General features: G+C 31.0%; 1 protein-coding gene across 9 annotated transcripts in view; it reads left to right on the forward strand.

The window, feature by feature from the left end:
- The window catches only part of SYT14 (synaptotagmin 14), a 258,761-nt gene that overhangs the window by 72,732 nt on the left and 172,894 nt on the right, over positions 1-13,135 (forward strand). For 6 of the 9 annotated variants that reach the window (XM_074270186.1, XM_074270187.1, XM_074270189.1 and 3 more), the window contains 2 exons: positions 78-242; positions 5,197-5,412. In XM_074270186.1, the coding sequence (XP_074126287.1) occupies positions 78-242; positions 5,197-5,412 (381 nt within the window). Of the gene's footprint in view, positions 1-77; positions 243-1,778; positions 3,011-5,196; positions 5,413-13,135 lie in introns of those variants that run through there. The other 3 variants (XM_074270185.1, XM_074270182.1, XM_074270183.1) reach the window with 3 other exon arrangements.

Here is a 13,135-nt window from a genome sequence, read left to right on the forward strand (position 1 = left end):
TATTTTATATAACTTTTTTCCCTATAACTATTCATTTTCTATAGTTATTTACATTATAGCTTTTTTTCTCTCTCTAGTATCTCCAGAGGCAGTTGGATTCCTGTCAGCTATTGGGGTATTTATAATCTTGATGCTGCTCCTTTTTCTCTATATTAACAAGAAGTTGTGTTTTGAAAATGTTGGTGGCTTTCCAGATCTTGGTTCAGAATACAGTACAAGGGAGAATTCACAAGATAAAATTTGTAAGTATCTGTATCCTGCCTATTTAAACAAAACAAAATAAATCAGTAATCTGTTTGTTGCTATGTTGAATTACTAAAATAGAAATAAGATCTATTTTGTTTTAAAATGAGAATGTTAGATCCAGCTTTACAGTGAACCAAGATTAAAACTCTAATCTGATTATTTGGTAGGTTGCTTTTTCATTTAACAGCATCTTGATGCTTACTAATTGTGTTGTACAAATATGAATAACAATATACTTTCATGAAAGAATTTTTCCACCATGTTTATTGGTAGATGTGTATTTTTAAAATTCCATATAGGAGAAAGGGAATTTTTTCAAAGGTAAGTATTAAGCCAAAAATATATACTTTGTAAAGCATAAAACTTTGGACCAAATAATCCTCTAGAATTTTTTGGTTTTGGCTTTACAAGAAATTTATCTGATCACATTTTGACCTATCCTTCTTTTTTTGCAACTATAGGAAAATAAATTATCTTAGAATCTCTTCACAGGGGGATAATTAAACTTGATTTCTATCCATGTGAGCATTGGTTATCTGCTTCATTTTAAATATTTAGTGTGGCTTCTAATTTTTGAGAGTAGTGTACTTACCTATTCCATTAATAACATAAACATCTATAACTATACTATTATTTGAAATGTATTAAATACAACAGTTTGCTAGAATTTTGACAAAACAGACAAATTGTTTTTATTTTAAAACCTTTTTTGTTCTAGGAATTGTTCATATAGTTATGGAATTCCTTTATTTGTCTGTTTATAGTCTATCTCATATGAGTATCAGAAGCTCACTGATCACATCTAAACCTCTTAAGTACAATCTAGAGTCATTACTACATATTGATTAGTTGAGAGTGATTCTAAAGAGCATAGTTGGAGATGGGGTAGGAAGGAAAAGTAGAAAAGAAGTTGATTTTCTTGCTTTTGAAAAAATATCTTATTCCTTAAATTTAAATCTATTGCTTACCAAATTCCATGCTATGACATTAAAATTAGATATATTTTATGACCTGATTAGGCTCAGTCTGACTCATACTTAAAACCAGTCTTGTGTACTACCATCATTAACAATTTATCTGGAAATAGTTGAAATCTATGGTATGAGATGATCTGATTTTTGCAGCCAGTTAGTGATTTTTTTTATGAAAGAATTATTTTCTTTTAAGTGAAAGATTAACTATATTTTCTCCTTAATTTCATCTCTACTTTGAAAAAATATAGGAAGCTTTTTAATAATGTAAAAGATCATCAGAGTATAATAGATTGAACCAGATTTGAAAATATGTAATAAAAGTAATTTTTTCAATTTTGTTGATATTGATTTAAATGTAGTAGAATTATGGGGAAATTATTGTGTTACTGTTCTTGTAATAAATATGGAATGGGGAAAATTGTATTTAATATAAATGATTCAACTTTTTAGGGATAATTCCTACTTCATCATGTCTCTCGATTCAAAAGGAATTTCCTAGAAGATTAAATCTGAAATGTGATGCCATAGTCCTTGCTAAGCTGATGAAAATCAACAATTAATAAATATATAAAATTTTTAATTACATAAAGGTGGCTATTATTTTCATTGAACAAGTCAAAAAAAAAAAAAACTTGATTGAATCTTTTAAGAGAAATAGAAAATGGCATTTTTCAAAAATTTTCAGCAAAATCTACCTTCAGTGTCTTCTCTGGTTGACACAATTAGCAGTGCAGTAGAAGATCTGAGTTGTGCTGTAGGAGATCTAACCAGTGCTGTTGGGGAGGTCAGTTATAGTCTATCTGATTCAGTAGCAGAACAGGTAACAAGTATGATAAATGGTTTTCGCACAGAAGATGAAGCTTTTCGAACAGATGATACAGTTACAGATGATGCCTCAATATCTCAGAGCTCAATAGATAACAATATCCAAAAAACTACACCTCAGTTAGAACATAAAACAAAAGAAACACAGTTTCATAGTTTTTCAGGTTTTCCCAAGAAAGATCAAGCTCTGCATCAGGAAAGACTTTTAGGACACGTTAAGGACAAACAGCAAAATCAACCAAAACACAAAGAAACTAATCATGCTGAATATTCTCTTTTGAAAGAAGATTTCAGTGAAAATGGGGTGTCAGAACTTAATCAGGATTTATGTCAAGAACCAGTGAATGTGGAAAGAAGTACAAAAATTGGGCTTAAAAACTCAATGGATGGTAAGAAACATTTGAAAGAGGCACAAGTGATAGAAATCAATGAAAATCAGAAAAATACTTTTGGAAATAAATTCACACAAGAGCAAAAAACTATCACAGATAATAATAAAAAAGAAGAATGTACTAAGTCTAAACATCTCTGTTTTGGAAATAGCAAAAATCATAAAGATATTTCCTTTTCTCAAGAAAATAAAAACAGACATAATGATTTAGAGATATCTGCTGATTTGAAGAAAGCAGGAAAACATATCAAAGGAACAAAAGGAAGTCAGAATTCAAGAAATGAAAAGTCTTCAAAAGATATGTTGAACATTAATAAGCATACAGCACAAAAATCCATTATTAAAAAAGATATAGCATCATCAAATAAATCAAAGCCTCGATTACAGGAAAAAGTTAAACACAAGTCATCAATAATTGGTTTGGGGGATTCCACAGAACTTCATCAGATAAATACATTGCAATGTTCCAAGATGAAAGCAGAAATAAAAACAAAGAAAAATGAAGCCATTTTTGCTAATGAAGGACAATCAAAAAATAAAGTTGAAAAATATACTGAGAAAGTATCAGAAAAAGGTGAGGTACTTTGTGGTTTGGGTGATCAAATTTCTTTCTGACTTTTCCAAACTTCTTCAGATTTCTCATCTTTCTTATATGTTTTAAACTGTTTCAACAGTTTCTGAATCTTCCTAGTGAGTGGCATTTTTTTCATTCTTGATAGTTATTAATGTATTTCAACACTCATTTTTTTGAGTTCCAAATTCTCTCCCTTATATCTTTTCCTCTTCTTTGAGAAGGCATCCAATTTGATTTCCATTATAATATAAAATCATGCAAAACACATTTCCATATTTGCCATGTTGCAGAAGAAAACACAAGCAAAATAAAATAATAAAAATAAGATTTAAAAAGAGTATCTTTCATTGAGTAGCATTTTTAAAAGCATTAACTTTTCTCTCAAGTCTGTTACAAATAAATTATTATTTTTCAAAAAAGAACCTAAGCCTGTTGCCTAACTTTTCAGTAGGTATAACTTTTCAAAATTTTATTTTATTCTTTAATATTTATTTCCTCTTTTGAATTGAATTTTTTTCTCATATCTTTAATTTTTTTTATATATTTGTAAATGTATCAAATCCTTTTTATCCTTGATCATTAAAAACTTTGTGATTGCCTACTCTTTGCAAGGTTTTGTATCACGCATTGTATTGAATACAAAGATTAATAGATCAAATTCCTCTCCTTAAGAACCTTACAATCTAGTACTGTTCTTGGTCTGAATTATTAAGAAATTATATTTACAGTGTAGAAATTTCTTTAATCAAATAAAAACATATATATTCTTGTCAGCTTATACATTCAAAGCCATGTATGTAATGATTTAATTTAGTCATATGTTGAGGATTTTTAATGGCTCATGTTTGTTATGAAACTTCAAGTTGGAAGTAATTTCTCATCTGAATTGATAGAACTTCAAACTGTTATGCACTTATTTTACTCTAATTTTATTATATTTCTCTGTACTTTGTATTATCTTTCCATTAGAATATAATTTTCTTTTATAGCACTTGCTTGTATCTAACCTTTTATACTTCTCTTACTTTCCTTTATGTAATTATTTGTGGTGGTCTCTGATTACAATAGCTTGTAATTTGTTGAGAGTAAAGTTTGTATCATATCTATTTTTTTATTTTGGCTTCAGATCTCAATTCATTTTCTAGCTCTTAGGATCCTGAGCAGGTCTTGTAAACTCTTGTCAGCTTAATTTCCATATATATTCGGGGAATAATAGTAACTTACAATTCCCAGAAAAGTGGTGATGATTAAATGAGACACTGTGGGTAAAAAGTTTTATAAACTTTAAAAGTATTATCATTGTTAGCTTTTAAAATTATTAATACCCATAGAACAAAGTAATTGTTTGATTACTTGCCTTGCATATAGTAGGTTCTTAATAAATGTTAAGAACTTTTAACTTAAAACTTTTAAATTTGAACTTTTAAAACATTATTCTGAAATGAAACATTGGTTGCTAAAATAACACAGACTAATTTAAACTAAGAAGGAATACCAGATCTAGAGAAGTAAATTGTTTTTGGAGAATATTCTAATAGTAGTTTCCTGAAGTTAAAATTTTGTATGGTTTTGTTTGAAGTTCTTGGCTAATTGCAGCATCCTTATGTTTGTTGCTTAAATTGAAAGAAAAAAATAAACTGGAATGTCTGGGGATCATTTCATTTGGAGGATTATGGAATTTTAATATCGTATCCCATGGGCATTAGTAACATACAATAACAAAAAACACAATTTTGGGTTAATAGTCCTAGAAGGCAATGCACCAGAAAAATGAAAACTACAGTGTACCTTATGGGTGCTGAAAAATTTTTAACCTGTTACTTGGTATCTGACAGTTATCTTACTTGTATGACCCTGATAGAGTTTTTAAGAGATCATACATATTGCTGTTGTAAAAGTTAGAAAATATGGTAGTCCTAGATAATTAAACCAAGTAGGGTGGTTTCAAGTCAATGGAATGAGAATAAGAAAATAGCTTACTAAGCACTATGATTTCCTGAAAAATTCTTTAATCAGAAATTTTTATATAATAGGAACTAAAGCAATCTTTTTTAGAATTAATTTTAAAATGTGAAATCTGCCTTCATAATAAAAATTGATGTTTCTGTTAAACTCAGGATAAACTTAATAATTTGTGATGTTTTTACAAGGAAGTTATAATTTTCTATCAATATTGTTCAAAATAGATAATACATACATGGATAAAGATCAACATGGTTCATCCTCTGAAAGTGAAGATGAAGCACTGGGTAAATACCATGAAGCGTTGTCCAGGACACACAATTCCAGGCTGTCAGTGGCAGGAGGAAGACAAAAGAATTACATTTGGGAGACCAGACAAAAATACAGTCCTCTGTCTGCAGAGTATGATGGATATAGTAGTGAAGCATCAATAGATGAAGGTAAGTTGGAATTTTTTTAATGAATTAAATACAATTTATGATATATTTTATAGGTATGTAATAGGTTTTACCTAAATTCTTAGGCAGTTCTATCAAACCATAAAAAGATAAAAAATGATTTGGCATATATTTCTTTGTTTATTTTTTCATTAGTAAATATTACTTTTCTCTCCCTCTTAACCTTGGTAACATATGCATGTTAAAATTCCATAGTGGCCATGTCCAAAAATTTATGTTGTCATTTTTGTCTCTGTATCTTCATTCAGTCCAGTAACTGCTCTGTAGTTGGTGCTTAATAAGTGTCAAATTGATATAGTGTCATTGTAAGTCTTTTCTTCATAGCTGTAATTATCATTTAGTCACTTATGCATTATACACCTTCTGTGTGTTAGGTACTAGGAAAAATATAAATATATCTTCCTATTTTTGCAACAAAGTGCTTACAAAATAATAATGGTGATAAAATATTTATACATAAAAATATAACAAATAACAGAAGGAAGTATTTGATAATTTTCAAATGAGTAGTTTAGACAGAATTTCTGTAAGAGAGGATAAATAAATTGCTATGGGATATGGAAGCTGGGAAGGCTTTGGAAATGAAGATGGAATTCCAGGCAGGGGAAATGATATAAGTAAAAACAGAGAATGTTTGAAAAATGGAGAATGAGTTCATTAGCCTGACTGAAGTATAGCACTAACATAATGCAATTAAGTCAGGAAAGATAAATTTTGATTAGTTTGAAAAAGTGTTGAATCTGAAACAAAGGAGTTGAAACTTTAACCTGATAAGTAATGTAATAAAAGCAGTATATTAATAATCTGATAGTAGTCTGCAGATGAATTAGAGACAGGGAAACCAATTACAATACTCTTGGACATATGACTTCTACATGGCTTCTTAGGTCCTTTCTTCACTTGAAATTATGTAAATCCTGAGTTAAGCAAGTTGGAAATATAAAAATAGTTGTAAGTGATATCATAATATAGGAAAAATCAGAATGACTTAGTAGATGATTGGACTGAAAATTCACAAATAAAAAATATATTCTACTTTCTACCTACAAGAAACATACATCTTCAAATTTTGAAATCTAGTAGTCACCTATAACCTATTCACTCCTCCTTAAGTCCAATCATCTACTAAGTCATTCTGATTTTTCCTATATTATGATATCACTTACAACTATTTTTATCTTTATCTCACCTGGAAGAGGATTATCAGTATGATAAAGGGACTGGAGATTAAACTATTTGAAGATCATTTTGAAGCTCATGTTTAACCTGGAAGAGAAAAGACAAGTCATCTTAACAGTCTTCAAACATTTATAAGACTGTCATGTGGAAGAGATATTAGACTTAATTTACTTATTACCTCAAAGAATAGAGAGAGAATAGTAGAAGTAGGTAGAAATTACTGAGGGTCACATTTCTGCTCAGTGTCAGGAAATAATTCTTAATAGATGATGATGAAATTTATGCCATTTATGGATATCAAATATAAGTAGATACTTTTAAAAATTGGCTATTTTAATAATAATAAAGCATTAGTAGCAAAGTTTTTATATGCCTAGTTGGTTAGCTACTATATGGTGAATTAGTATAGGAAAATTACATATAGTGAATAATTTGAGGGCTTTTCCCTCCAGGGTCTTTTCAGAGAGTACTGCATCAGCACTGGATCAAGTGTACTTGTATTCTTCAATCTCTTTGTACGGGGTTTACCCAATAAGCCATGTAAAGACTAGATTAGCTCTGATCTAGACTACCACCTCCTAATTCTTCCTGGACCAGAATCACCTCAAATTGCCAACTTCTGCCTCCTGTATGGACTTTCATACAGGAAATATTTTTGTTTTTTTCTTTTGTGCTCTGAGGTGGATTTCTCGAGCCTCGTAATATACACTACCATCTGCTATGATTCTGAACTTAACAGAAAAGCCTTGAATGATTTAATCAACTCCTTCTTCAAGGGACCTCTCTTTAGCCATTGGTAATCTGTCTAAATTCATATCTCATGGTTAGCGTCCTCCTCTCTTCAGCGATTTTAAATCCCTTGTTGCTTGTTGTCATTGTATTAAAAAATTGCCCCAGTCCATTCCCTTAATACTAATCACTTAAACACTCCCATCCCCACAATATTCCATTCCATATCTTCCTGTCCTTTCCATTTGTGTTTTCTGTAATGGTTGTTTCATAATTAATAAACTTGATATCATTTTAAGCCTTTTGCTTTTTTACTCACTCCCATCTCCTAACTCTCACCGAGACCTGGCTCCCTCCTATTGACATTCTGTACCTGACCATCCTTTCTAGTGTTGTTTGCATTTACATTCACTAGATATGTTTGTGAAGTCAGAATATTTCTTCCTCCCCATCGCCGCTTTTAGCCTCTTTATCACCATCACTCAGTAGCCTTTCCTCCTTTAAGAATCATTGAATCAAAATTTATTGCCTCATTAAAAGGCAAGCAGCAAGACCCCCAAAATATTCTCCTTTATTTATCAATATATTTTAACTCCTGTACTTATACTAAGGAACTTCAACATACACATTGATGCTCCCTCAAATACCTTAACATCTCAGTTCTTAGTCTGCTTTGTACTCATAACCTGTGCTTCCACTTTGTGCCACTGACATACAAAGATGGTCAAACTCTTGAGCTTGCTATCATGCATGTATTCCATTTTCTTGGTCATGAATTATGAAATGCCTCAATCTGATCATTTTATCATTCCATCTTTCCCTCTGCTTTACCCTAACCTAACCATTTTCTACATCCCTATGACAATTTTCAATCTCACTACTCCTAGTTTCTTTTCATAGGCCATTGTTCCTTCACTGGCTACATTTTTCTCCCTTCCTTTTCTCAATTCTTTGAGGGATTAGTTCCATTTATTATCCTTTATGTTCAGAATTCTTGACAATTTGTCCTATTGCTGGTTAACCTTTGCCAAAGCCAACCTTGGGTTACTTCTGTTATCTGCCACCTTTGCTCCTGTTCACAGAGATGGAGAAAATCACAAAAGTGTGCTGATTGAAAGTCCACTACAAATTTATAAATCTTAGCTGAGACTTCTCTGTAGCAAGGCGTTTTTTTAAGCCTCTCTAACTGATTTGGTACTTCTGTCACCATAGTGGCTATTCTAAACCTTTTTATCCCTCTTTATGTCTGTCATGGCACTTCTTTCCTTTCTCTCTCAATTGTGGACCTTGTGTAATAATTCAATGAAAAATTTGAGGCCATTAGTCTAGAACTCTTTGTCCTTTCCTCTCACATCTGACGGTGTAATATTTGAATACAAAGAATAAAGGTGCAATATTTAGATGATTTTTAGATGTTTTATAGATGAGTATGCTTTTAACTTCATATCCTTATCAACAGTTTAAATCACAATTAATCTTCCTGTATTTCATCCCTATGACTTTTAACTATTCTTATATGTGATTCCTTCACTGAAGTTCTATCTGTAAATTACAGTATGGTACCAGTAGCATGAAAGGGTTTCTTTGTCATCCCTCATTTTGTTATATGATTGGTCTGCCTCCTTTTGTAGTTATACACATATTTTTGGATATCATTTACATAATTTTTGTGCACAGTTCTTTGAAGGTAATAAACTTCTTCCCACCATGTATATTTCCAGTGACCTTTGTGTGACCTGCAATTTTGATTCTTTAGAAATTGGATATTCCTTGTTTCACAGCCATATGATACCACCAGAAGAATTTTGTTATTAATTTTTTGTTTATATTTATAAGTATATATTTATCTATGTATATGTATGCATATATATATAATGATAATGACTATTGTTTATTATAGAACTTGAAATTACAGGAAATGTTTATTTTTTGTTTATGAGATGGAAATCTAAATCTGATATAGATAGTCTGAAAAAATAAGAAAACATAATAGCATGTTTGATTATTATGTTTTTCTCCTCTAGGTGGCCATATTAATCTTTCAGTTAGTATAAGCTATAGAATTAGGATAGTATCTAAATACTTTTCTTAATCTGGAAAAAAATTAATGAATATTTAACATGATTTGTGAAGTTACTTTTGTACCACATTTCCATCTTTATCTCTCTGGCTTTTTCTTTAAAACTTAAGCTTCTTTTCCTTTATTATTTCTTAAAGATTTTTACATAGCACGTTTTAGCTCTCTTATTTAAGAGATTAAATAAGTTGTATTCTGAGATAAAATTCAGAGAGATACTTTACATTTTTTACATTAGATAGGATGGGGCTTCAAGTACTAATTGAAATGCTGATGTAAGAGGAAGAATAAGCTGCCATCATCATCATCATCATCATCATCATCATCATCATCATCATCATCATCATTTCTAGGTTAGGACCTCATAGAAGTCCCCTAGTTATTTCACATGGTATTATATTTATGAGATAATTGTTAGAGATCCAATCTCTGTAGTGTGATATTATTGATATAATGTGGACATTATTTAACTTCATATACTGGAACATAGATGTAAATAGAAGTTATATGAAATAGTTTTGAAGGAATTAATTCAATGTTCCATTATCAAAAATAATTTCTTTCATCACTTATGACTTAAGAGTATAATACCACATTTACATACATAGCTTGTGATTATACGAATAACCTATATTGATTAATACTTAAAATATTTTAAAAATCAAGCCATTTAAAGTTACTTTTTAACGTAAAAGACATAAATGTTGATTTAAAAATATTTTTAATAAAAATAACATTTTGTATTTTATATAACTATGAAATTTAAGGGCTTCATAAATATATTTACCTCATTCATTCAAATATCTGGATTAGTACTCCAACCACTGATGCAGATTGCATCCTTTTCTTCATGCTTTAGTTTGTATGGTCAAAAAATTATTAACTGTATCAAAACTTCAGTTCAGGATCCTCTCTTACCTTAGCTTGTCCTCAGATAAGACACGGAACCTGCCATTAAGCTTTTATTTAAAATCTTCATGAGTACAAATAATTTTGTTCAGTATTTTACATAGACTAAAACACAAAAGTTTAATGACTTGCCATAAGTTAACTTCATAGTGAAAGTTAGATCATACGAAATTTATATTAAAAGATTGAAATCATTATTAGGTTGGAAGATAATTTTTCTAATGGGCTCACTCTTTCAACTTGGGGAAGCTTTTAGTACAAAGATAGAAGGTCCCGAAATAAACAGTACATTCCAATAAAGCCAACATTGCAGTTTTTTTTTTTTTTCAAGGATCAATGTGATTGATTATCTTCAGGAATAGGATTGACTGTGGTACCCTCTAAGTGCTTCTGCTCAGAAAGCTAATTCATTCTAAATGATGTTGTTTGGAAATTATTAGGCCACCTATTGTAAGTTACTCATTCATAGATTAAAAGATACAATACAGTATCCTTTATCATTCCTTTGAGCTAGCATGTAGTCATTTGAATAGAGTTAATATATGATAGCAAATTTCATCTTATAATTTATTCACTTTCAACAAATAGAAAAAGGTCATGGTAGTTAATTGATTAAAGATTGTGATCTTCTAAGAACGCAATAAATATAGCCGGTGGGAGAGCTAATAGCTTCACTCACATTTTACTTTTTAGTCATCCCTTGGCTTAGGTGAATTTGATTATGCACATGAAAATAAGATCTGAATCTGGGTTTATTGTAAGGCTTTGAATACTATCTTTGACCATAGCTTATTCTATTATGACTACATGAAGGCTGAGTTTTCTGTGATGTCCATCAGGACAACCACCTGGTTGTTGGTACATTTTTTCCCATTTGACAGAAACATTTTAAGTAATGCTTGAGGGAAGATTTTTACCTGCCAATACACTTGACTAGTCTTACTTGGAAGAACAAAAATTTCACACAGTGTTACACTTAGAATTATAATAGAATTACGCTTCATCCCACTTTATACTATGGGATAAAGACCATAAAGGGAAATATGGAGAGACTGGAGTACCTCAAATCTAATTTCTGTGTCATTTGTAATGTCCATTTTTACCTTGATGGTGCTCTCTCTTATGCTTGGTATTGTCATTTGTTGATAAGATGACTTTAGGTCTTAAAGTCAGAGGAAAAAAACTCCTCAGCTTCCAACTTAAGGAGGGTGAGCTTTGAACCAATGGAATTTGTTGCATTTAGGTAAGTCCATAAATAAGCACCTACTATGTACTAGGCAGCGTATCAATCACCGGGGATACAAAGAAAGCCAAAACCAATCCCTATTCTCAAGTTTACAGTGTACTCAGGGAGACAACATGTAAACCATTAAGTATAAATAAAATGTGAATGGGATAAGTTGGAAATAATTGACAAAGCAAATGCTGTTGTAATAAAGTTTTTGTAGAAGGTGGGATTTTAGCTAGGATTTGAAGGAAATCTAGAAGTGACAGTAAGAAGAGACAACAAATATTTCACAAATAGGAGACATCATTGAAAATGTCCACAGTCAGGAAATGGAGTAGATTTGAGCCAGGAATAGCAAAAAGAGTCAGGTCAATGCATTGCAAAATACATGGGGGTGGGGAATAAGATATAAGAAGACTAAAAAGGTAGTAGGAAACCAGGTTATGAAAAGTTTTAAAATTTAAAACAAGAGGTTTTATATTTGATTATGAAAAATGATAGTGAGTTATTAGAATTTATTGAATGGGGACAGAGAGTAACATGGTCAGACTTGCATTTTAGAAAGATGCCTTTGACAGCCAAATAAAGAATAGACTAGTGTGAGGAGAGACTTGTGTCAGGGAAGACAATAAGCAGGATGTTGCATTAGTCTCTGTATAAGGTGATGAGTCTCGCCCTAGGGTGCTGATAGTGTTAGAGGAGACAAGGAGACATATTCAAGAGATGTTTTGAAGGTGGAAGTACAGATCTTAATAACAAATTGGATATGAGAGAGAGAGAGAGAGAGAGAAATTGAAGATTAATATGGGAGTAATAGTTTCTGCCTACTTCAGGAATACTGTGTAAAATGGAGTTGTTCAAGGATTGCTGGTGTCTATTCCAGCCATTTAATTAAAAATCTTATTTTCAAGTGGGTTCTCATGGAGTAAAATTAAGGGTAGGTCAATGGAGAATTTCCATATCAACACTCATTTAGGGGGGCAGCAAAATCACTAGTATGATACTTATTGGACACCTAAGATATCTGAGACCTGGAAGACTCTAAATTTGAAAGTAGGTAGACCTGGAGGACTCTCTAAAATTGAAAGTAGATTTGAATTAGAAGTTATATCCAGGAGTAGCCCTGAGATATAAGTACATTGGTATTGATAACCTTCCTTCCAGGGGCAATATAGAGGTGATACTTTTGCATGAAATTGATGAGATCTAAAGGATGATCATTATAATTACAAGACAATCCCATGTATATCATGATGGCCACCACCTTCCCATATGTCCCTATCTTAAATGGACCTAGTCAGCGTTGTCTGGTTTTCTTAGTGACCTTTACTCTCAGTTAATGTAATTTTCTGCATTCTTGTCACTCTACTCAGGCAAGATTTTCTTTTTTGGCTAAGATCCAAGAATTAAATAAAAAGTCACACTTGAAGTGATATCCATGTGAGTTTAGCCAATGGTATGATAAAAGTATAATAATATGTATGCTATAATATGATATGTATTATATGTATGTTAATACATATGATAATAAGTAATGAAAGAAAGGCCAAATCATGTGGAAATGAAAATAATGATAGCACTTC

Source organism: Sminthopsis crassicaudata, chromosome 5 (genome assembly GCF_048593235.1).
Source record: "Sminthopsis crassicaudata isolate SCR6 chromosome 5, ASM4859323v1, whole genome shotgun sequence".
Taxonomy (NCBI): domain Eukaryota; kingdom Metazoa; phylum Chordata; class Mammalia; order Dasyuromorphia; family Dasyuridae; genus Sminthopsis; species Sminthopsis crassicaudata.